Here is a 25,926-nt window from a genome sequence, read left to right on the forward strand (position 1 = left end):
CACTACCTTATTTCAGTTGCAGCCAAAACCATTTAAACTCACAGTTAAATATGACTTCCTGGAATCTATCAACATTATACTGCTTTCTGATAGTGTTTATTTGGTCTACAAGTGTCTTAGAATAAAACACTCCAACACTCCAACAACCAAAAACCAACATGTTTTTGGTTTACTACGTTCATTTTAGCTGCCACCACAACAAAACCTTTATAAGGTTTTGCATTTAGCTTCATAAAGTAGACTTTATGACACAGTTCAACAGAAATTCAAGGACAGCTAATAAGCAAAATTCTAGTGTTTAAATATAAACTTTGAAGAAACCAAAAGGAAACTCTAAATCCACATTATTTACTTTGTGTGATTTTGTTCAAAAGAAACATAATGAGCTGTGTCATGTGAACTAATGAAAAGCAGAACTGCCCGAAGAGCCAGCACATGCCTCATCACCTCTTTTTTTCCCCAGAGCCAGATGTCTCACTGACATGTAAATGAAATGTCAGTATTGCTACTAGCTTGATTTTTGAAAGGCGATTTACAGCCTTTTATATGCTCTGTCATGCTACTGTGTCAGTTCCCAACCTCTCTGACTATTCTTCCTTTCCACAGCTTTCTCATGGCAAATATTTTTCTTAATCAGTCCCTTTATAATACAGCTGAGAAAAAGAGCAGATTCAGGCGAGAAGAAACATACTTTGGAATTTACTTTAAGAGTTCCAACTACAGTTTTGAAAAAGATTGAGTTTTTCCTTTAAAACATAGTATGTCAAGTGAGAGTAAAATGCAGAAAGATGCATCACACCATGTATTGGTCCCGACTCTACAAACTGCACACCTGCCCCAATAGCGAATGGATGGGATTCAGTGCCTTCCATGGGTAAGGCAAGAGAAACTCCACAACTGATTTCTGTCAGCTATGCTTCTTCATCAAAAACATCATTCTGACAAGTGTTTTAACCTATACAAATATTAGAAGATTCAAAGATGAATACTAAGTGCATTTGCTCTTGTACAAAGAGACGGACGAGGTTAAGAGAAACATGCTTCTGTGCTCAGAGCAGTGCTACTTCACATACAGACCGGAGCACCACACCGGGGTTTTAATATCAGGCAAATCACTTTTGTGCCTCACCTTCCCCCAGCATCATTATATTTAAATCTTCTGGCACTAAGTGACGGAGGAGGCTGTTTTACCTATTTACTAAACCCGCGGTCTATAAAAAGTTGTGGAGCTTCCAACAGCTAAAGCACCCGTAAGTATCACATACGTGTACACTGCCTCAGAATACCGAATGGAAGTAGAATAAGCTTACGCTCAGATTTTAGCTTAATGTTATTTGATGACGACGCACAGCTACTCCACGTGAGACTTTCCACGGAAAAGTCAGACGTGAAATAAAGCCCCTCACAAAAGCTGTGCAGCACTGCCTTCTGCCTCCCAAGGCAGCCCTCACGCCGCAGCCCCCGCCGGCAGCGCGTGCCGTCAGGAGCAGACCCGGCACTCTTTTTCCCGAAGCAGCCGAGGAGCTAGCAGCATCACAAAGACGCTACCGCCAGCTCCCGGACTCCCCCGAGCGAGGCGAAGCGCTCCGTTAGCGGCCGGCTGGCAGACATCCCGCGCAGCACCCACCCGCACCCACCCAGACGAGCGCAACCCCGGCCGCGGCTCCGCTGTTGCGCATGCGCGGCAGCGCGGAAGCCACGGCCCTGAGTTCGACGCGCATGCGCGGAGGCGCACAAGGCGTGGAGGAGTGCGCTGCCGCGCATGCCCGCAGCGGGACGCAGGCGCGTGACGCGCCGTCTGCGCGCCGTCTGTCCCCGGTCCCTTATGGAGGATGAAGACTGCCCCGAGCTGGTGCCGATAGACCTCGGCGTCGTGCACGACAGCGAGCCTGGCTCCGGCAGGAAGATCCCCGTGACCATCATCACGGGCTACCTAGGTGAGGAGCGGGCGGCTTCCGGTGCGGGAGCTTGCTGTGTGCTCGGCGATGGCGCGGCTGATGGCTGCGTGCCGCGAGTGGCGATGGCGAAACGGAGAATCCGGGCTCGTTCTGTTAATGAAAGTGAATTGCTCGGAAAAGACTGCCCGCTGAGGGACTTACAGCTGAGCAGTTAGCGAGCGGGACGGTCTGCTGTGGGTGGGCTTTTTTTGGTCGGTATTTTATTTTTGTTTTCCAAAGTGGGATTTAACGTGCCAATAGTTCTGTGAACTCTCCTTCAAATATATGTACGGACCATACACAAATGTATATATTTCGTAGTATTAGTTCTCGTTCTTTTGCATGGTGTGTACTTCTAATCTGAAAATTCAGCCGTTTTGTAGCAGTTTAATGGCAGCGCTGCCTGTGTTTCAGGTGCTGGGAAAACAACGCTTCTGAATTACATTCTGACTGAGCAGCACAGTAAGAGAATCGCAGTGATACTGAATGAGTTTGGAGAAGGTCTGTAAACCTGTAGGAGCATTTTTGATATTTATCTTGAGCTGCAAAAGACGTGTAAAGCTTCTGGAAATCGAGAACATTGATGTTTTCAGTTTGTTGCTGGAATTAATGTCATACCTCAGCCTTGAGAAAAGCAGGAAGACTTTTGGCTGAACTCTGTGGTATTATGTGTTACACGGTTCTGTACATAAATTCAAGTCAAGCAAATGAGGCTGTTGCACTGCTACAAGTATGGTACGTCTGCTTGGCCTGCTCATTCTGAAGCAGATGAAAACTAAAATGAAATGTCGGTGGATAATGTCTTCTTTGCCTGTTAAAGAACACAAATTATCTTAGATCAAGAAAATGAGGAGGTACTTGCGTGGTCTCTATGTTTGACTTTTTTGCTTCCTTGCTTGTGGGACTTTTGGCTGCCAGAGCTGTCATTTCCTGTCTGCACCATACGGTTTGCACTATGATGATGATATGTGTTGTTTGTATATGGTTTTGGTTTTTTTCATATGCACATCACTTCTGGTCACGGAGCCTTAAGCTACAGAAGCAGGGCCTGTATGTGATATAGGGATAGAAGCTGACTTCTTCATTCTAACAGAATTGTTACATCTTGCTTGTCAGTTGGGTTTTCACCTTTGTAGAACCACTTTATAATCCCAGAACAAAACATACGCCTTTCATGTCTCCTTTGCAGGTATCCTTTCACAACTGTTAGATTCAAATTATATTTGTTCTCTTTTCAGGGAGTGCACTGGAGAAATCCTTGGCAATTAGTCAGGGAGGAGAACTCTATGAAGAATGGCTGGAGCTAAGGAATGGCTGTTTGTGCTGTTCAGTAAAGTAAGGAAGGATTAATGTGCAAGTTCTCCATAATGGGTTTTGGGGGAGTTGAGGAAAGGAGAGAAGATAAAGGACAAATTCATAAAGCTGATGCCAGTGTTGATAGTGACTTATTTTTTAGAGGAAATTAATTGGAATTTGCGAAATAGACACTTGTTTCCCTCTGATGTGTTACTGGATTTGGACTTAACATCTTTCAGAAAAATGTTTTTCCATGCAGTAGTTGGGTATTACAGGGTAAGGAGCTCTGCCTTCTGTTACTACTACATGCTCTTATACTGAGTGCTAAATATTCAAGAATGCTGGATGTAGGACTCAAGTGAAATACTTAAGCTATACTTCTTACTCTGTTGGTTAATATTTGAGTATTTTGTAGCTCAGAAGGGAGACAGAGAGCCTCTGTAAGGAAACAACATTCCTAATTGTAAACAGGTGGTTATGTTAAAACAGCATTGTATTCATGTTTTTTGTTTTTTGTTGTTGTTGGATTGTTTGTGTTAAATTTCTAAGAAAGCTGGTGATCTGTTGGCACTGAAAATTTGAAAGAAGTAGTTGTATACCTTACAATGGGACAGTAAGACAAAAACAGAAGGTCTTATTGCACTGTGTTGTGTACTGGTAGATAAAGAACACAGTTGTTACTGCTTTTTTTATATACATATATCATTTTACATATGATACCTTTTTACTTAAGCAGCTGAGATTTAAGTAAATAACACATCCTGATCCCTCCCAAACCAAAAAGTTACACATTAGCATAACCTTGCTTTGCTGTGATTTCAGTGTTTGAAGATTAATATTTATTTAAACTGCTGTTGTTATAGCCTTGGGGAGGGCACAAATGCTTTTCAGACCAAAATAAAACTGATGGCTGTTGTTTGCCTCTGTTTGCTTAATACTGGAACAGCAGCTTGGTGACTGAATTTTAAGTGTAGTGTGTGTAGATCCTGACTCAGACCTTTTGCTTTGATGATATTGTCATTGGGTTCTGCATCAGCACATGGATAAGTCTGTTCATATAAAACATGTGTAAGCATGTTTTACTTGTTTTTTCTATTCTCAGGTTTAATTGTTTCTTTTTGCAGGGACAATGGTGTGAAGGCTATTGAGAACCTCATGCAAAAGAGAGGAAAATTTGACTATATTTTGTTAGAAACAACTGGTTTGGCAGATCCAGGTAGTTTACATTGTGTATGTTTTTTCGTAACCATTATAATTCACCTGTTTTTATCAAGTGTTTATTTGCACAGCAGTCACTTCACCATTCAAGATGTATTGTGAAGTGGTAAGTTTTCAACCACCTGTGTAGGTTGCTGTATAGAGTAAAACTGGTCAAAGGAATGGGTGCACAGACAAAATTGTGGTTGTTGTAATTAAACTTTTAGCTTTTAAATTTAACGCTTAACAGAAATCCAGTTAAAATAAATCTGTGTTGAAAAAGTATCTGATAAGTCTTGGAGAAGGACATGTTAAAACTAGCAGCTTTCAGTAAGTTTTATTTCTGTTCCACGTTGCTCTTTCCAAAGTATATGTTATTTGTCATAGCCTTTGTGAAGTCTAAAAATGTGCTGCCAAACAGACTAATGCATTGTTTTGATAGGTACAGAACAATAATTCCTTATGTGCTGGTCAGTGATTTTTGTTATTAAAAAGTGATAGCAACCTCAACAGTTTTCTCTGAACCAGATCAATTAAAAGCATGTTATTGTTTGAAAGTGAAGGAAATTCTTACTGACATTTAAGCTGTTTCCTATTTGGTAGACTAACACTTTCCAGCTCAAACCTGAATAGTTGTCACAGTGATTTTATTTAAAAGAAAGGACATTGATATGGCCTCTGTTACGTACAAATCCTATGTACAAAGGATTTTGAGGGGTCCAGTCCAACTTCTAAAAGCAGATAAGCTAAATGATAAGGCCAGATCTCTCAGGATATTCAGTCAGGTATCCCATCCTCTGAGAACTGGGAAGACTGCATTTCTAGTCAGCTGATCGTGTGCTTGTCTTTTCATGCTGAGAAAGCATTTTTGTGATACCTGTGATCTGAACCCCTCAGCTTAATGTTGTTATCTCTAATCTTTCTGCCATGTAACGCTATGAAAAACTTCACTTAGTCTCCTGAGTGTCTTATCTTTGATGTTCAAGATGGCTGCTGTTAGCTCCCATGGAAACTTTTCTGTGTAGGCAGAGCAACCTCTGTTGCCCACCTCTTTCAGGGCCTGCAATCCCTATTGTCTTAGTGATTCTGTGCTGAACTTGCACAGTTCAGCACAGTTTAGTTACATCATTCTTGCATAGCTATCCTGATGCTGGAAGTACTATCCACATGCAGTCTTAAAAGTGCTGGATAAAGGAGAATAGCCTCCCTCAGCCATGTTCCTGTTCTCAACCCCATTTTTCTTTCAGTGTTTTGTATGAAGGAGTCCTGCAATGAGTACAGTAATGACACTCTATAGATACTACTGAGTGAAGTTAATTCAGAAGACTTACATTCATCTGGAATTGTGAGATTTTTAAAGCTTTTCTAGTCTCGTTTTACATATTACGTAAGTGTAATGCTTTGGCAGCTGCTGGATAAAATGTATGGTCAAGTACTTGACGCTGCTCTCTGAATTTGTAAGAGAGGAGTTTTAAAAACAGAATACTAGTATCAGTTTTGCAGCTAAACTTACTGTACTTCCTAGGAGCTGTGGCCTCCGTGTTCTGGGTTGATTCTGAGCTGGGAAGCGACATATATCTTGATGGTAAGCAGTGCAAGTTTGTTTTGCAACATGTTCGTATTGTGTATCTGTGTGTAGTGCAGTGTAAATTGTACATTACAATTTAATGTAACCTTTCAGAAATTGTTTGAAAGACATAATCTTGGTTTTCATATCCTCAAATTTCTTGCCAGAGATCTAGTTACTTGTTTTGATGCTTTCTGTACTGGAAAAGCTTTATCAGTTGACTAAAACAAGCAAAAATTGTGTATGTTTTGCTGACAGATTAGTTAAGGAGATATCTTGACTGTGGATTAAGGGAAAAAAAACCTCATTAGTCCTCATTAGTTGGGTATTACCAAATGTTATTTAGGTTTTATTATTTTTATTCATTGTTTTGTTGATCATTTTTATTTCTTCTGAACTCTTATCAGTATTCAGACTCCCCTGCTGTCTGTTTTTTTCTTTGTCTTTTCTACTTGTTTGTTCTAGCACTTTATCTGTTCCATTAAAATTTTAATTTTACTGTAACTTCCATTAATTAAAGAGCATGTTGAGTGTTGATTTCTTTTTTTTTTTTTCCAATGTAGAAAAAATCATAATTTTTCTTTGCTTAAAAATACCCTACTATGTTTTTGGTTAGGCTGTGAAATGCCCTTCTAGCTGGGGAAGCATTCAGTTACATTACAAACAGCTTCATCAGTTTCTGCTAGACAATTATAGAATGCTGGTCACCTAAAATCGGAATAACTATATAGCTTGATCAGTCCCCTTAGTTTGCTTTGATTGCTTGTGGGAATGTATGTCTGCCCACTTATTTTTGCTTGGAAGGAGGCAGAGAGGCATCTGTGTGGTAAGAATTTTTCTAGCCTGGTTTGATGCACTTTTTTTTTAGCTACAGGTATGTGTTAATAAAGCAGACTACTCAGGTGACAAGTGTTATGTTGAAATATACTGGAAATTTTGAAAATATTATAAGCAGTTTCAAATGTGATGATAATGTCATTTTACTCACTGTATGGAAAGCTAAAAAGTTGTTGAAGTATGCTTAAAGTAGCTAAATCTATTTTAACGTTCTCCTTTAGGCATTGTATCTGTTGTTGATGCAAAGCATGGATTGCAGGTAAGGTATTGGGTTTCTTATATGTTTTAGATGGACTCTACCCAGAACAGCTGTTGCAGTGATGTTCATTTTGTTTTTCTTTTTTTTTACAATTGTTTTAATTCTTACAATGCATAAAGATGCATTTCAGTTACTGGTGCTGCATTTTGAATGGGAACAAAGAAGAACTGATACACATGTAATTTTCAGCTTCTTATCAATGCAGCAGCATGTCTGCAAAAAGTCGTCAGGTTGCTTGATATTTGATTCACGGAATCTCAGAATTGTGGGGGTTGGAATGGACAACTGGGGATCATCAAGTCCAACACTCCTGCTAAAGCGGGTTCCCTACAATAGGTTGCTTCTAGGTTCTGTCATTTCACTCAAGAATCTTATTTGTATTCCAAATAGACTTTTGCTATAAAAAGAGTGGGAGAATTTTGTCTACAAGACTGAATGCTTGATCCGTATTACTAGTGGTGTGAGGAATAAGAACAGACCTCTGACACCAGGGTGGTAACTAGTGACTTAGGGCTGCAAATTGGGAAATGATGCTAGTGTAAGGGCAGCTATGGGGAGGAGAGGTTAGAGAGTTGGACTACTAGATACCATATCAGATGAACGGATGATTTAGTTACCTGGAAGTAGATTAAAACAGCAGGTAATAGAGTAATCTGTTAGCTTACCAGTGAAGTGTACTGAAAGAACAGATCTACAGAACAGTGAGGATAGGTAAGTGCAGAAATTGTGATTAAATCCAAGTAATTTAACTTTTTCATTTATAGTTGTCCATAAAAACAATTCTTTACAATGTTCACAGAATCACAGAATCACTAAGGTTGGAAAAGACCTATAAGATCATCCAGTCCAACCATCCACCTGTCACCAATGGTTCTCATTAAACCATATCCCTCAACACAACAACAGAATCTCCAAACGTTCTTTGAACACCTCCAGGGTCGGTGACTCCACCACCTCCCTGGGCAGCCCATTCCAGTGCCTGACCACCCTTTCAGAGAAGTAGTATTTCCTAATATCCAGCCTGAATCTTCCCTGGCGAAGCTTGAAACCATTCCCTCTAGTCCTATCACCAGTTACACGAGAGAAGAGGCCGACCCCCAGCTCGTTACAACCTCCCTTCAGGTAGTTATAGAGAGCAATAAGGTCTCCCCTGAGCCTCCTCTTCTCCAGACTGAACAATCCCAGCTCCCTCAGCCGCTCCTCATAAGGCCTGTGCTCCAGACCCCTCACCAGCTTTGTTGCCCTTCTTTGAACACGCTCCAGGGCCTCAATGTCTTTCTTGCAGTGAGGGGCCCAGAACTGGACACAATACTCAAGGTGCGGCCTCACCAGAGCTGAGTACAGGGGAACAATTACTTCCCTACTCCTGCTGGTCACACTGCTTCTGATACAAGCCAGAATGCCATTGGCCTTCTTGGCCACCCGGGCACACTGCTGGCTCATGTTTAGCCGAGCGTCAACCAACACCCCCAGGTCCATTTCCTCTACACAGTCTTCAAGCCATTCCACCCCAAGCCTGTAGCGTTGCTTGGGGTTGCTGTGGCCAAAGTGTAGGACCCGGCATTTGGTCTTATTAAACCTCATCCCATTGGCTTCAGCCCAGCTCTCCAGCCTGTCCAGATCTCTCTGTAGGGCCTCGCTACCCCCAGGCAGATCGACACTTCCAGCCAACTTGGTGTCATCTGCAAACTTACTGAGGGTGCACTCAATGCCCTCATCCAGGTCATCAATAAAAATATTGAAAAGGACAGGCCCCAGCACCGACCCCTGGGGAACACCACTCGTGACCGGTCGCCAGCTGGATTTAGCTCCATTGACCACCACTCTCTGGGCTCGACCCTCCAGCCAGTTCCTTACCCAGCCAAGAGTGTACCTGTCCAAGCCTCGGGCTGCCAGCTTCTGCAGGAGAATACTGTGGGAGACAGTGTCAAAGGCCTTGCTGAAGTCTAGGTAGACTACATCAACAGCCTTTCCCTCATCCACCAGGCGGGTCACTAGATCATAGAAGGAGATCAGGAGATGTTGTAACCTAAGCAGTAGTTACTTTGACTAGATATTGCTTTTGTAGAATTCAGAAGAAGAGTGATCATAAAATATCCCTGTGGTTAATATCACAAGAAACTGCAATGTTTTAAACCACCTCACTTTTCAGTTTAGTGCCCTCATGGTAACTTAGATGTTTTATTACTTTCAAAAGTACTGTTCTGTTCAACTTTCTCCATATGCAATGCTTACTTATTGGCTTGAATCAAATAGAGATGTCATGTAGGGCAGTACTTAACTGTTGTTTAGAAAAAATCAAACTTTTCATGTTTAAACTTGCAAATAATATGCCAGAAAACACACAAAAATGTTTTGAAACATTGAACTTTTCTATTCATTATTATCTTCACAAGCTCAATGAAAACTATTAGGTTATTTAATTGGTCAATATGCAAAACTGACTTAAAGTATTAGAAACTTCAGACTTTCTGAATTATATGCCAGGCAGATAACATTTGCTGTGTTACAAAGTTTGATCTCAAAAGCTGCTTGTGATTCAGATAATTCTGTAAACAATACACGTTTATAAAATACTCTTTATTTTTTCTAAGTAAAGGACAAACGGTTGGACAAGTTAAAATGATGGGGTTCTACTTTGACACATGCACTACTGACTTTGTCCTTTTACGGTCAAGAAGTCTGAGCACACTTAATTTGATAGAAGCTTAGAAATAAAAAGTCAGAGGCTTCTCTTCCAGCCATCTTTTGTTACCTTCTTTTTAGGCTGTGCACAATCAGGAGGTAGTCTTGATTTGGTTTTTAATTTTTTTTTTTAAAGGCAACATTGGTTGTACACAATATAGTTTTGTTTTAGAACCTGATAGTTCCACTTAAACAATCATTTTCTACTTTTATTTAATTGATGCATTTCCCATGAAAATTAATACTATGTTCGTTTTGTTTTCCTGTGTCTTAATAAATCCACATTAAAAACAATAAATTGAAAGTAATACTCCTCATACATTTAGAGCTGGTGAAGTAATGCACAGGACTGTGTGATCTTCCCATACGAGGTGCACTTCTGATATTAAGATGTCAATTCAAAGTTTTACATTTTCCAGATGTCTGTGATGCTTTTGTCTAAAGGATTGCTGCCTCAGCATCAGGACTGAGCAGAAAATGCCTTGTAGTAGTGCCTCTGCTCTTTAGTACTGATGAATGTTGAATTCCTGGTAGAACAGAGATTTAACTTACTATGGTTAGTGCTGCTGACTGAGAATTGGGTGTTTTTTCTCTCTTTCACATATTCTCTGGGGGGATGTTAGCTTGGGTACACAAATATAGGACAAGGCTGCAGGTGGTAAGATACCGAACTCCTGCAGCATAATGATGTGATGGTCTTTTTGTTGGTGCTGTCTCTTCTGCCCAGTTTCTGCTTGAATAAACAGCAAACACTGAGGAGAGTCAGTTTGTTCATAGAAACTTGGAACAAGATTATGGGTTTTTTACTGTAGATATGTAGTTTTGTAAATCTTTCAGAGAGAAGTAATATTCTTACATAATTACGAAATCTTGTACTGCAAGCCTAATGCATCTTTAACAATAGACATAAGTCATTAGAAAAAAAATATATTTTTATTCAGATATGTTTTTCTGTGGTTACTGTATATCATGGTGACTTTAGTTTTGAGATTCATGATGAATTAAACACTATAACACAGCTTTCCAACTCTTCGGCATTCTATGCAAATGATGTACTGAAAAAAATAGTTTCCATTAAAGAAATGTTAAGCCTCTGTAATGGTGAATGTATAAACTTTTTCATCCTAATGGAAAAAAAAAATCACAAAGATACAATTTTCCTTTAATACTTTCAAGAAAGTTATACCTTGTGTAAAATGACTTGAACATTATTTGAACATGCTTAATCCACTTGTTTTAATTATTATCTAGCACTTGACAGAGGAGAAGCCAGAAGGCCTTGTCAACGAAGCGTCACGGTATGGATATAAAAACCTCATTTTATTAATTTTTATTTTTTAATTGTAGTCAGTGACTGCGCTGTGTGGAAGATCATTCAAAATTGATTCTTTTTCTTTTATAAGGTTTTCCCCACCCTTGCTTTTAAACAAAAGTAGAAAACAAAAATTCTTCAGTACTTCATTTGATCTTTCTGCTAAGATACGAATTTTCTAATAAGTAGGAAATAATCTTTATTTTCCTCCTCTTTATTTCTATGGAAACTACAACAGATAGAGTACAAATAATGGTGTTTGATAGAACTAAAGCTCAACTTTCAGCTACAAAATCAATTCTCAGTATGGTCGCCTCACCATTAGCTGTGCGTTTTTGCTATCAATGAAAAAGGCCCTGCATGCTGTACTTGTAAACATTTGCATGGCCATCTGGAACATAGCTTGTCTTTCATGTTAGTTTCTGTTGCCACTGTTGTCTACTTAAACACACAAGGCACTGCTTCACTGTGCTCACATCCACTGTTTGGCCTCCGTAAATGTCAAAGTGTCGATGAATGTCACAGGGTGCCATTTTTTTCCACAAGGGGAAATTCAGTTCTACATCTGTGTTTCATATACACTTCCAAGTGAAACATCAGACTGCTGCTTTGCTGCCATCTGTTGGACAGCAATAACATTCAATGTAATGTTGGTGGGGAGGTTCAACTTGTACTGTCAAACAAGGCATTACTTTTAGAGCAACTCTCATACATATTTAAGATAAGTGGAATTTTACATTAAAATAAATATTCGGGAGGGGGGAGGGTTGGGAAACACCTGGTACGGGCAAGGAAGGTTTACAAGCTAGGCTCTGTCAGATAATGTAAGTTGCACTGGAGATATAGAAATGTGTGTGTGTGTGTGTGTATATATATTTAAAGCGGAGCCACAGTGATTAAAGATAATTGTAGTGATGAAGTCCTCGTGAAGAATGCATGCAAGAGAATTGGAGGTTTCTGGAGTTAATAAATTGTATGAGAATTTGGAGTAGCTGACCTCTTTTTTAAGTGGAGTGGGAGAGAATGGAAAAGGAGAAGCAAGCAAGCAACCAAAACAAGCAGCAAGGAATAATCTCAAGAAGTGCTGCAATCATTCCATGATGTTTTAGTTTGGTTAATGATTTGGTTAATGTTTGTCTTTCTGTATTGTATATGTATTGTTAGTAATTTTACAGTGCTATGAGAGACATACTGTTTCTGCCTTGCAAAAAACTATTTGTTCCAGCTGTCCTTTTTTCTTTTTCCAAATGTATAGGCAGGTTGCATTAGCTGATCTTATAATCATCAATAAAACAGATTTGGTTTCGGGGGAAGAATTGAATAAAGTCAGAACCTCTGTCAGGTATGAAACTTCTGGTATAACTGTAACATTGTACATGCTCAAGTGTTATTAGAAATTAGATCTCATGATTACTCCAACACATTGCGTAGTCAGCAGTGAAAAAGAGTCTCCCCTTTCTGGAGACATTTCCAGTGCATTTATGTGCTTCCACAGTCTTAACAGCTTGCCTAAGTAAGATTTTACATTACTGGCTAAGAAGCATGGAATTATAGAATAGCATCACAGAATACTCTTACGTTGGAAGGAACCTTCAAGGACCATTGAGTCCAATCCCTGGCTCTACTCAGGATCATCCGAAATTATAACTCTGTGTCTGAGAGCATTAGCCAAATGTTGCTTGGGGCCGTGACCACAGCCCTGGGCAGTCTGTTCTGTGCCCACCACCCTCTGATGAAGAACTTTTTCCTAACACCGAACCTGACCCCCTACTGGGGTAACTCCACACCATTTCCTTGGCTAAATTAGGCCTTAAAAAGGCCTTATGGATAGACCTTGTCTTAAGTGTCCATATCTTATACGTTCTTACACTACTGGACAGCCGTTGCAATTTTTCTGAATGAACTAGAGGGGGAAATGTCTGCTGGTACTACATGTTTATTAGCAAATATAAAGGGGTATGGAAGATACACTAAATAATTGTTTTGGATGTAAAAGAATCAGTGGTCTGAATCAAACCAGTATTCAGTGGCATGTCCCATCTTTCTCAGTACTCTGACAGACAAAACAGAATATTGAGAAATACTTTGCAACTTTATCTGTGGTTCAGTCTCAAAGAATTCTTAACCATGCAGCTTGTATGAGGAGGATTCTTGTGAGGAAAAACACTATATTCAGTAGTAATATTTTGTTGTCAGAAGTTGTGAATTTTGACCTTTGTTCAGGTATAAATAGTCACAAAAACAAACACTTTCTGGATGCCTCTTGTACAGTTCAACATTTAATAACAGTGTGGGAGGTGTTGTTATATTTCTTGTGTTGCTTTACATAGTTAAATTGTTCAATCAATATATTACAGTTGCATTTGCACCTCACTTTTGCTTTTTTCTATTTTGTTTTAGGTCAATAAATGGACTCGTCAAAATTTTGGAGACACAAAGGTCAAGGTATTAGATTGGCCAGTATTAGTAGTTCCAAATCCTGTTCCACAGACGTTATTTTTACAAAGCCTACATTATGATCTTTAGCTGTGCATGTGCGTAGCTACCTGTATTATGTTTTAGTGTGTGTGTGTGTGTTCAAAGAGGTACAGAATCATTGCTCCCATCAGAGAATTAGATATTATTCAGGCATCCCGTACAAAGGATTTAATTTTTCTGAAAATAGATTCATGTTTTTTTTTTTTTAAATTTTTATTTTTTCTAGACTATATTCTCTAAAATCCTCTTTTTATGCTTCTGTACTACTGTGCAACTCAAAGGTTCTTTATTCCATAGTAGATAATACTGACTGTCAACATCTGAAAATAGGGCTAGCTTCTGGTGTTTGATAGCACTGGAATAAAAGGCTAGAAAAAAACCAATTATTTATACATATGTAAGTGAGTAATTGAAGCTTCAGTATGCATACTCTTTACATGCAGTAAAAAATAGCATTAAAAAAAAGCTTTCTTTCTCTCCCTACCCATGCAGAGTTGATCTTTCCAATGTGCTGGACCTGCATGCTTTTGACAGTCTATCTGGAATAAGGTATGGCAATAATTTCACTTCTAATAAAAGTAGTGTTCGTTGCATGAATATGTGCATGAAGTAGATTACACTTACATGCAGGCAGACTCTATATCTGTATTTCTGTTCCAAATTCTAGTTCAGACACTTGTTTAAATTTCTCAATAAGAAATAATCAGAAACGGATGTTTTTCTACTTGAGATACATGCAGCAAAAGATTTTAGAGTTTGTAAAATGAAATGAGAGCCAAAGTGCCCGTGATTGTTCGGCATTTTTTCCCCATTTCCCTTGTTGAGATGTTAAGTTGTTCTTTATTACTAATACTAATAAATAAGATCTTGACACTTTTTCCTGGCTTTCTTAAAACTTAGAGGATTTAGTTTTTTTCTCACTTTGCATCATGATGAATTAGAGACCTTTAGTTTTAACAGAAATCTCTGAGTTAAACAGCAGCCTAAGCTTCTGGAAATGATCTTCAGTGTGTTCCTGGATCCATTAAGTCCTCAAGTTCTTTTATGACTAAGAGGCCCAGCTTTAAATTAGCAAACACTGCGCAGTGTGCAGTGGGAATTAGCTGTGGGAGTGACTTAAGTAGAAAGTGGCATATAGTATTTCACTTGATGTTACACTGCAGATTTCGCTATCACAAGCAGTGGCTTTGTACTTTTTTTTACTTCCTAATATAATTTCAAAAAATTATGTTCAACAAATGGACACATTATAGTTATTTATTTTTTCCTTCTTGCAGCAGTGTTGGAATTTACCTTTTGTTTCTACAGAGGAGTATCAATACTTGCAGTATAAATATTTTAAATACCAAAGATACTGCCATTCAGTACAATAATCTAACTGTATTTAAGAACAACAGCAAAATATAACCAAGGAATATTCATCTGTGTTTCAGATTAGTGCATGGCTTGAGTAATAATTTAGTGCTTCATTTTATTTTTAGAATTGATTCTGTATTACTGACAGTAGTAAAAATCCCACAGATATCAGAAGTTATTTTTTAGCTTTATAAGGATGTAAAAGTATAAAATGTGTGCTGGTGTATTAGAGAGCACAGTCTAAATTGTTTTTTGATCATTTTTTATGAACTTTATTTTCTAACGAATGGAAATAGAAATTAGTGAGGAACAAAACATTAAATTCCATGCTTTCACTTTCAAGACTTAGCTGAATTGACCCTTTTTAAGCTCCCTCTTACCAGTTAAAATTTTCATGTTTCCTATCTCTGCTTTCATATTTTCAAGATTGTTGTCCTCTTGCTGTGGCTGACACCCCAGTGCCAATACTATAGTTCTTTCTTCATGTGAAGTAGAATCTGACTTTTTGAGGTTGTATTTTCTTCCTCCGTTTGGACTTCAGCACTTCTGTACATGTTTCATGCTGGCTCCGTAATATTGGATCAATATGTATGAGTCAATTTGAAAATTAGACTGAATGTATTTCTGTAAGTGAATACTGTCTAGTATTCCAAATACTCTGATCAGAATATGTTTATACATCTTAATAAGGTTTTAATACAATTTTGTTTCACAGCAGTATTTTAAATTCAAACTATTACCTATTTCACCGTCTTCTATAAAAGTCCATGGTGACTTACTCTATGATTGTTAAAAGTTTGTTGGAGGACCAAACTATTAGCCTTCTTGTGAAAAAGAATCTCTAAGTCTTTCCTTTAACTTAGTTAAAGTTAGTCTGTTATAATTAGAGATGCTTTGTTGTCTCTTTAGCCCAAGGACAGCTTTAATCCTACCAGAAACGATCATCTGATAGGTCACTCCTTGCTCTATCACACACATAAGTTAGAATTTTTCTCTAATCTCAAAAGGAAATCTGTAATTGTTTTGTACATTATTATAGTCAAATTAGATGATTACAGTGGTAATTATAGTGGAATTCCAGCAGCTAAGCAATGGCAAACTTTCTAACACAGATCATTTGAAAAATCAAACAAATGTAATTAAACATAACTATCCTGAGATTAAAGCTGAATTAACAGTTGAAACCTATTTTGATAATGATACTTTAGTTTTGGTCTGCAGTACTGAAGAGTTTGTGTAAGTCTTGTTTGAAATAATGACACTGCAAATGCCACGTTTACTTATTTTCAGCTTGCAGAAAAAAATTGAGAATATGAAGACAACACATGCACATCTAGATAAGGTAATTACAAAAAGCACCGCTTCTGTCTTGTTGTAAGAAGATAGTTCAGGATAATTGCAACCATGGCATACTAATCATCTTACTTTTTCAGAAGGTTTCACTTAGGGAATAATATGTTTAAGATCTCTGGAATATTACACTAAATGCCCACAGCCATGTACTTTGATGTAGATAGATTTTAAATGTATATACTAAGTTCTACTTTCAAATATGATTAGGAGTTCCACTATTGGAAACAGTTACATTGTTCATGTACATGGAGAACACTACTAGAACCAACAGATAATACTGTTCTTTTCAATATTTCCAGAATTGAATCCTGTACTTACAGCTGATATTTATCCTGTAGGTCCAAATGGTGTCAATGTTTGTAGATATCAGGGAGTTGTTGTTCATGACGTGACGTTAACTAAGATGTTAGGCAGCCACAGATTCTCATTCTGTGAGTGCTTCCCATCGTTTTTACACAGAAAATCAACAGATCAACTTGTAACAGTGAACTAGATTTTCCTATAAACTTGATATCAACCCTATATGTGCTTATGTGCTAGAAAATTAGAAATACTTCGGTTGATACTGCTATTAGTATGTCAAAGTCTAAAATGCTTTGTTTTTTCAGATATGTAACCCAGTGTGTATTTATGTTAGGGTAGAATCTTCTCTCTCCCTCTGTGCAATAAAACGATCCTTGCACATTGCAGTTGTAAAAAAAAAAAAAAAATGCACTTTTGCCTTCATGGTTTTGTTTTATATAGAGAGCAAATACTGTATTTTGTCTGTTTTGCCCTTCTAATTTTTAATACTTATTTAAGGGGAGAGGACCTGGTCTGTCACTCCTACAAAGTATAAGCAGTTCTGTGCTAGATCAGAATCATAGAATGTCCTGAGTTGAAAAGGACCGCAATGATCATCTAGTTTCAACACCATGCTGCTTTTAAGCCTCTATCTTGTCTGTGATGCACAGGTTTTACTAGTAAGGTCCTTCCCCTCCCCTCTTTTTTTTTTTATTAACAAATAAGACAAACAAAGAATAATGTGTCTGTTAGATATCTGGTTTATCTGAATCCAACAGCTATAGCAGCATTGTCCAATGCTCAAATATGCGGTGAGCAAAGTTCATTTTAAATAGCATGGGCATTTCCTTATTTGGGGGGTAAAATGATGTACTGGATAATTTAGACTTTCCAGACCTTGCTTCACATCTTGTTACTGTATTTACTGAGCTGAAATTTTTCTCCAGAACTTTTATCCCCTGGTTTGTAGATACAGATGAACAGATGTTCATCTCTTAAGTTCCAGTTTGGAGGGTGGGAACAGGAAGATATTTCATCTCTTCCTGTCCCTTCTGTTATTGCAGTTTTGTCATGCTTTGCCGTGAGACTGATCTCAGACATACTTCCAACATACTTGCCTAAGTATGATGGAAGTTACTCCAGGATCAGGGGCATATCCTGCCAGGTTATCGGGTTTTAATACTAGCGGACCAAGAACGACAGTGTCCAGCTGTCAGGGCTTTTGAGCAAGGGCTTCAGTAGTAAAACCTTTTCAGTGACTCTTGTCGTTTGCCTGTAAAGGTAAGAGATTGTCTAAGCTACTGTAGTCAAGTTGCCACTTACTCCCAGTCTTGAAGACGGTTTTGCATGTGCGTTTTGCATGTGTACCGCTTCATCAGTCGCAGAGTCAGAGTGGTTTAGGTTGGAAAAGGCCTTAAAGACCCTCCAATTCCAACTGCCCTGCCATGAGCAGTGTTGCAGCTCACTAGATCAGTCTTGAATGCCTCCAGGGATGGATCATCCACAGTTTCTCTGGGCAGCCTGTTCCAGTGCCTCACCACCCTCATAGTGAATAATTTCTTCCTAACATCTAAAGCTGAATCTCCCTTATTTTAGTTTTAAACCCACCTCTGTTGTCTTATCACTACATTCCCTAAAAAAGAATCCTTCTCCAGTTTTCTTGTCCTTTTAAATACTGGAATGCTTCTACATGGTATCTTCAGAGTCTTCTCCAGGCTGAACAACCTTGGCAACCTTTTCAACCTGTCTTCATAGGAGAGATGCTCTAGCTATCTGATTGTGATTATTCTTGCGGCTCTCCTCTGGACTTGGTACAAGAAGTCTGTATCTTGCTTATGTTGGAGGCCCTAGAGCTGGCTCAGTCAGTTCCAGAAGTCTCTTCTTTTGCTCAGGGCAGAGTTTTCAAGTTCCCTTGAGCATTCTAGTGGGAGTGACTAGTGGGGCAGCAGCTGCAGTTGTCCTACACCACTTTCCTTTCTGAGTGGCTGCACCCTGAGAAGCAGTGCTACAATTTCTGCAACACCTTAATGTGGGCTTCCTGATAGGACTCATAGATGTTAATCTTGCTGTTCCATAGTAAATCAGATGGCTTGTCACATACATTTCCCTGAGGCCAGTTCTGTGCTTCTGTGTTTTAAGGCACTGTTGGCTAGGTTGCTGGAACTGCATTTTGAGAGTTTCCAATCTCTTGGTCTCCATTTGAAGCGTATGATAAATGCTGCATATCTCTACAGCAAGGCAGCAAACGTAGAAGTGTTGTACAAATGGTAGCTATATTCATTTTGAAACCACTGAGCTAATTTTCTTGGATAGTGCCCTAGAAGACTGGCCAAGGGTATGTGAGTTTGAAGCTGTCAGTGTCCTGTGCCTTCCCAGCCATCTTAGTGTTCCTCCAGGACATTGAGAGGTCTCTACTTTTCCCAACACTTTGTACATTGTCTACGTAGATCCACACATGTGTAGCACATGCACTGCTCACACCAGGACATGTAATGATTGATTCTCTATACCAGAACCAAGGTGCCTTCCAGATGCCCCACATCATTGCAGGCATTTCAGTTCTAAACAATGACAAGTCATTGTGTTCCAACTACTGTTAATGCCAGTCAGTAAAAACTTGCTGATACTGAGTTTTGAGAAAAAGAAACACGTGATGGATGATAAAGTGTGTTTATCCACTTCATGTGGAAGGTCAGCAGAAGCAATGCTGCTTTATGCATGAAGCATATCTCTTCTTTTGAAGCTACTTAAGATATTAGTGCTAGGTTGTTTTGGTGAGTATGTATGGCAGTTAGCACATCAATTCATAATTCTATCACTGGCAGTAAAAAGACTTGGTGTTACTTTAATCTCCTTACATTAACACCAGGTGTGAAAGATGATTAGTGGAATACAGGTTTAATTAAATCCTTGTAAAAGATGTTGCTATCTAACAGTGTCTGTAACATAGCACCCTGACCTGCATATAGCAGAATTTCAGTAGTCCTTGCTTATGTGTCTGCACAAGTTTGTTCAAAAGATAGATGCTTCTTTTCTACTTTGTAATAGAAGTTTACTGGAACTGTGTAAGTATGGGTTTGAAACTTGTATTACTTTATTTTTTGCAAAACATATGAAATTTTATTATATTATTAATATAATAACATAGTTGTGCCTTGTTGTGCCTCATTCCAACAAGTCATTTTTTTTGGAACAAAATACACTGAGATGTGCTTTGCCAGTATTCTGATTGTTATTGTTCTAGAAGAAGGACTAAATTGTAGGCCAGTGGTGAATGTGGGCTATGATGGAATAGTTGAAAGTAATTATTTTACAAAGCAGATGTAAAAAAAAAAAAATCTATCTAGTTCTGATATGTTTTCATTCAAAAATCCTATAGGAACAGGAATTACTATTGTAATTACTGCTAGATTCAAAGAAGTCAGCTCAGTAGTCCTAAGCTCAAGAAGCCTGTGGGCTGCTCCTGAAGCAGAGTGCTGGAGCTCTCTCAGGTGTTACAGAGCCACAAGGCCCTTGTGGGTTTCCTGTGTTTTTTAGCTCTTGTCTTCTCATCATCTTGTTGGATAGGTTGCTGAGAGGCTCACTGAGTGATAAGTCAAATCGTAAGTCATTTTATAAAAAATTTTTGAGGGATGTATTTTGAGAAGAACAAAATGTGGCTAAGGTTAATGTAACACATTAAAACTCTTTGAAAGGGTAGATAACAGCAGGATAAGGGGAAATGGTTTTAAGCTGAAGGAGGGAAGATTTAGGTTGGATGTCAGGGGGAAGTTCTTTACAAAGAGAGTGGTGAGGTGCTGGAACAGGCTGCCCAGAGAGGCTGTGGATGCCCCGTCCCTGGAGGTGTTCAAGGCCAGATTGGATGGGGCTCTGGGCAGCCAGGTCTAGCACTGAATGTGGAGGTTGGTGGCCCTGCATTGGCAGGGGGTTGGAGATTCATGATCCTTGAGGTCCCTTCCAACCCTGGCCATTCTGTGATTCTGTGATTCTGTGATACTTGAGTGTTGGATAAACATAGATCTGCCACTTTTTGCTTGTGCTTTTAATTATACTGGCAATCTTCTGGAAGTAGTAATCTTTAAGATTACTAGAAACAGTCATTTTCTTTGTGTAATTTTGTGCCACTGAGATGCTGTATTGACAAAAATAAGTTCATATGCATTACTTCTTTTATTTTCTTTTAAGAAACCATAGATTTTAAACTACACATTTATTACCACCTTTTGTTTTGAGAATTGTTGATTTGGAGCTGTTGCTAGTGGTTTTCTGGAATAAAACTTAATACATCTTCATTTCTGAAATCTATTCTTACATAGCTTATTTGTAAAACAACAGCAACAAACAAACAAACAAAAAAACAAAACAAAAACAAAAACCCCAAACTTTTCATAGAAGGAAAGCACTGATAGGTTGGAAGTATATTGATTATTTTTTGTCTGATAAAACAGAACCAAACAAACAGTGTAATAAAGTGGACAGAACAGAAATGGAGATTTTTTAAAATTTCTTGTTTGTATTTTAAAGTGGACTAATAGATAACTTTTTTTTTTAATGAGGGCAAGCTGTAAAGAACACTTTTTAAAATATATGAAAATATGAAAATATTTATTCAGTTAAGTAATTATAAGTGCGTCTTTCCATTTACAGGGTATAATGACAGTAACATTTGAAGTCCTAGGAAATATTAAGGAAGAAAACCTCAATCTCTTTATACAGGTAAATACTAACACAACATAGTCAACTGCAAAATTATTATGCCTTTTTGTAGAAAATCATTCCATGCTGTTCTGTTTCTGAAAATGTTTTTCCTCTTCATAGAATCTTCTGTGGGAAAAGAATGTGAAAGATAAGACTGGACGTACCATGGATGTCATAAGACTGAAGGTTTGCCTGAAACTACTGGCTTATTTATTTTGTGCTTTCCCTCTTTTAAACTGGAAGGAACTGCAGTGTATTGTCAGTTACATACAGAGCAAAGAGCAGACAAAAGAGAGAACACCAGTTTGTCATTGATCTATTTAGAGACACTTAAATGTCTGCTGGGAACAAGACAACTCAAGATAGCTGACAGAGAAGCAAACAGTGGTACTACTTGCTGTGTAGTGAAAGGGAGACTTGTAGTCCCAAATATGAATGGGACAGAATTAATGATCAGGACATAAATGAAAGGATGTGATGCTATTTTTACCTCCTTTGCTCTGAAAGGTCCTGTCCATTTCAATGGCTCCTTATCTAGGGATGTAGTTACAGATTTCTGTCCATGATTACAGTTATTGGCATAATAAACAGAAGTTTAATTCAGTGTAAGAAAGCAGCATAATGCTAGTTATGGTCTACATCAGACTGCAGTTTTAAAAACGTGATTCAAACATAAGTGTATTCATCTCCATGTGCAATTCATTGCATGGTTTTGAGGTGAATGTAGGTGATGCTTGAGGATATACTTTCATTTTCCTTAAACCAGAAAGCTAAGTAAATGATAAAAAACTCAATTGTAAAAGTTGATAAGGTCTAAGAAATACAATGAAATGTACTCTGATTAGTTTCTTGAGAATGTGTGTGTCATAGGGAGCAACATAATTATTTCTACTTCACTGGTACAAAGGTTGTATTTCTTGATCTTTCAGCAGCAAAATACAAAGATTCTCATCTTCCCCCTCTTAACAAGTAGAGCAACAACAACAAAAAACCAACAATGCTGATGTACTTTAAGCTCTCTGCTGTACTAATTAGCTGTACTGCTAATTAGAAGTATGCTTCTGTTGTACTGAGCTTTGGAATCAAACTTACTAATCAAAATTTCTGAGGCAAATAATTCAGTGTGTGCTGAACAGCATTTGTTGCAGACAAATACACCAATGCAAATTAGTCCCAGGTAATTGTTGAATGGATTCCAAAGTTTGTTGTTTTTATATTCATATTTTACCAGCAACTACAATATTTTTTGGCAGTGGCTGCGGAATTCCTACTACTATGTCAAATACAGACTTTTTGTCATGAAATACTTTTAACTGTTTTTTTTTTTTATTTCTTTAAGGAAGTATAAGAGGTGTTTGACAGGATGTGTGCGACTAGAATATTTTAGAAAGTTTTCAAGTGATGAAAACTCTTAATGCAACTTTTGGAATGTGAGTTAATGGACTTAGTTTTGAAAGTATTCCATTGTAATTTCATTGCTAGTCATTTCACACAAATATTTGTTCTTTCTCTACTATTCAGAGATTCTGTTTCAAGACAGTGTAAATGTTAAGCATGAGAACTCAGTGGGAATAGACTCAACATTTTTGCTCATTTTACATCATCTTTGATAGGTGATAAGGCTTTCATAGAAACATACATCATACATATAATTAAAGTGGCATGGTAGGAGATGACATTTTAATTTGCACAAACATTCTAGGTAACTGTCCAAATGAGAAACTGAGAGCATGGCAAAGTATAATTATTGTATATGAGAACAGATGTTACAAGAGATTATTCTGTTGCATTGTTACTTTGATCAACTGCTGCATATTTGTCAGAGGTTTTCCCTGTTCTGTCCACTTTTAAAGTTGTTTTTTTCCCCCACAAGTATTTTGTTTTTGAAGGTTTGTTTATATACTCTAACAGTTATTTTTCTGATAAGGGACTCGTATCTATTCAAGGCAAATCTCATCAAGTGATAGTCCAAGGTGTCCATGAGCTCTATGATGTGGAAGAGACTGCAGTAACATGGAAGGAAGATGAAAAAAGAACAAATAGACTCGTTTTAATTGGTATGAGTAACTTTGTCTTTTTCTGTAACTTTAAGGAGCTTTTTCTTTCAGCAGCAGTCCAGTGAAACCTGTCCAGTGAAAAGCAGCCAGCGTGTACTAGCTGGAGTAACAGCAATTATGATGTTCTCTGTAACCTTCATTCCAAGCTCTATCCATGAAAATCCCCCTGCGCCGCCTTAAAGCAGCTGAGAGCAGCTGTGCTTGCTGTCCTTTGTAGTTAAATAAAATAAAAGGTATTCAGAAATTATGTAAGCATATTGAGGATTATTCAAAAAATAAAGAATTATATGTTCATGGGAATGCTTTGAGTATTTGATCACACAATCAATAACGGTGAAGAATATAAAGTCATTAAAGCGTACAAAGTCAGGTTTGTTTCTGAAAATCTTACAGCGCTGAGGTTGCATATTTCTTGAAATCTGTTTTTGCCTGTAGAACATAAAATTAATATTGTTACCTGCAGCTTAGTTTTGATAAAGTGCTATTTTCACTCATTGACAGAGTAAGTATCTTCTCTGGTGAGAAGTCTTACAGGCTTCTTGTTACAGGAATGGATTTTTTTAATGCGCTCTAATAAAATACAATTAACTAATCTTTTTTCTCTTTGCAGGTAGAAACTTGGATAAGGAGATCATCAAAGAAGTATTCATAGAAACTGTGACAGAGAAGCATGAAAACAGTTGACATTGGACTACAAACAAGATTAAAAGTCTTGTGCTTAACTCTGCAAGCTTTTTATGACAAGAAGGACTGAATGACACACAGTGTAGTAGTCCCTTTTTCCTCTTCCAACCTACTGGACAGTTAAACTCTCAAGCCCTGCTAAGAATCCCAGCTCACCTTTGTTAAAAGAATAGCTCTTATGGTCTAGTATCAAACACAAAAAAAATTCTAGAATTTTGAGTTAGGCTTAATTTATGCTGGTGAATTCATTAAGCTTTGCAGAAGTGCAGATAGGGAGAAGACTTGTTTCTTTTGTATGTGAAAAAAGGCCATAAACTGCAGTAGGTGTATGTGGTAAAGATGTTGAAAAACTAGTGCTTTTTTGCTGTAATGCTCTTTTAATAATAAATTAGTATTGATTTTTGCCAGTCATGTAATCACAGTAAAAAGTATTTAGTATTTCTTATTGAACTTTCTTGCTTAGCTTTCCACTTACTCTTTGATTTTTTTTCTTTAAATGCATCCATCCGTCCCAGGTAACAACCTGTTGTGTAAATGAAAGTAGAGTGTGCAGCCAGTCTCCACACAGCAGCTGTCCTTCCAGCCCTCTCAGCTCAGTTCTACTGTTTGTTTTGTTTGTTTTGTTTTTCACTCTGTTTCATAGAATGTCCCTCTGGCCAGTTTAGGTCAGTGGTTCTGGTTCTGTCCCCTCCCAGCTCTTTGTGCCTCTGCAATAGCCTCCTGCTGGCAGGACAGTATGAGGCACTGTAAAACATCCTTGGCTCTGTGCAGCACTGTTTTAACAGCAACATACTGGTGTGTTACCAACATGGTTTTTCTCCTAAAGCCAAAACAGTATTGTACCAGACACTAGGAAGAAAATCAGCTCTGTTCAGCTGAAACCAGAACACTAGCAGACATGAATTGATTCATCATGTCATAAGTATTAGGTAGCTTGAAGAAGTTTCCACAAACCAGAAACTAATGCAAGTTAAAAAGAACAACTTTGTGGTAACGTTGCTGTTTAGAATCAAATAATCACAGAATATTCTAAATCGGAAGGGATCAACGCCCTACTCCACAAAGGAACACTCAAAAATTGAAACCCTGGGGTTGAGAGCATTACTTACTGACTGAGTTGGTACTGTTGGTTTGAAAGAAGTGTACAGAGATTTAATAAGAACAACTTCCGTGAGTCATAAAAGAACAAACCATGGATGCCTTACACATTTACTATCAGATTTTAAAGACATGCTTTTTATATTTGGAAATGAACTACATATTTTGAAAATACCAGTAGGACTGTTGTACTACTGTATGGGTGCCCAACCTCTTGGCTTGCCTGCGCTGCATTCAGGGGATAGAAATTGTCTTGGGCCACGTATACATACATCGCTCCAAAAGCAATGCCTTCTATTTATTTCCAGGGAAATTACAGCTGCTGCAAAGAGTGCAGTAACAGTGATAGAGCAAATCTCAGGTACAAAACAGTGTTTTTCAACGCAGTCACCACCATTATCCGTGCATTTTCACCCGCAATGAACAAGAGCCTGTATGCTGTGCACATAAACATCTGTACCTCCTATCACCGCAGCTGGAATGCACCACCTACTGCCTCGCTGTGCTTACATCTGCTGTTTGGTTTTCAGAAACATGCAGCAAGTGCTGGTGAATGTCGATGAGTGCAATCTTTTCTGCATGGAGGAATTCAATGATGCACATACGCACTGCTACGCCAACCACCATTCTGTCAGAGTGCTCCTCTGCTGCCATCTGTCACATGGTAGCAACACGTAATGGAACATTGGTGGAAAGGTTCAGCCTCTGCTGACTAACCACCAACACCTGCCTCTGATGTTGTGAGCCAGCATAATAAAACAGGAGGCACTGCTTTCAGAGCAGCCCTTGCACAACATACAATATTGTTAAGATATAAGTAACAAAACATT

General features: G+C 38.2%; 2 protein-coding genes across 4 annotated transcripts in view; both read left to right on the forward strand.

Moving 5' to 3' along the window:
- The window catches only part of LOC149913050 (uncharacterized), a 68,112-nt gene that overhangs the window by 18,766 nt on the left and 23,420 nt on the right, over positions 1–25,926 (forward strand). The gene's annotated exons all lie outside the window — the stretch shown is intronic.
- Positions 1,754–24,414, forward strand: LOC116240019 (zinc-regulated GTPase metalloprotein activator 1A-like). Of its 3 annotated transcripts, none has more exons than XR_016461539.1 (15): positions 1,754–1,937; positions 2,352–2,438; positions 3,176–3,272; positions 4,358–4,449; positions 5,956–6,015; positions 7,056–7,093; positions 11,030–11,076; positions 12,346–12,432; positions 13,491–13,535; positions 14,061–14,117; positions 16,215–16,266; positions 21,207–21,275; positions 21,378–21,443; positions 22,597–22,687; positions 23,204–23,291. XR_016461539.1 is itself a non-coding variant. In XM_031610313.2 (15 exons), the coding sequence occupies exons 1-15, from the start codon at positions 1,763–1,765 to the stop codon at positions 23,996–23,998; spliced, it is 1,176 nt and encodes a 391-aa protein (XP_031466173.2). In that variant the 5' UTR covers positions 1,754–1,762; the 3' UTR covers positions 23,999–24,414. The 3 variants fall into 3 exon arrangements, 2 of the variants coding, with proteins under 2 accessions (XP_031466173.2, XP_031466174.2); XM_031610313.2 differs by lacking the exon at positions 22,597–22,687 and adding an exon at positions 23,925–24,414 and having other exon boundaries at positions 23,185–23,314; XM_031610314.2 differs by lacking the exon at positions 22,597–22,687 and having other exon boundaries at positions 23,204–23,314.

Source organism: Phasianus colchicus, chromosome Z, assembly GCF_987193195.1.
Source record: "Phasianus colchicus chromosome Z, bPhaCol1.hap1.1, whole genome shotgun sequence".
Classification (NCBI taxonomy): domain Eukaryota; kingdom Metazoa; phylum Chordata; class Aves; order Galliformes; family Phasianidae; genus Phasianus; species Phasianus colchicus.

Excerpts from the sequence above, each read along its gene's own strand:
- LOC116240019 (XM_031610313.2), top strand. The coding sequence starts at position 1,763 with ATGCCCGCAGCGGGACGCAGGCGCGTGACGCGCCGTCTGCGCGCCGTC. Across the intron at positions 3,273-4,357 it reads TGTTTGTGCTGTTCAGTAAA|GGACAATGGTGTGAAGGCTA; the intron begins GTAAGGAAGGAT and ends TTCTTTTTGCAG. Across the intron at positions 16,267-21,206 it reads CACATGCACATCTAGATAAG|GGTATAATGACAGTAACATT; the intron begins GTAATTACAAAA and ends TTCCATTTACAG.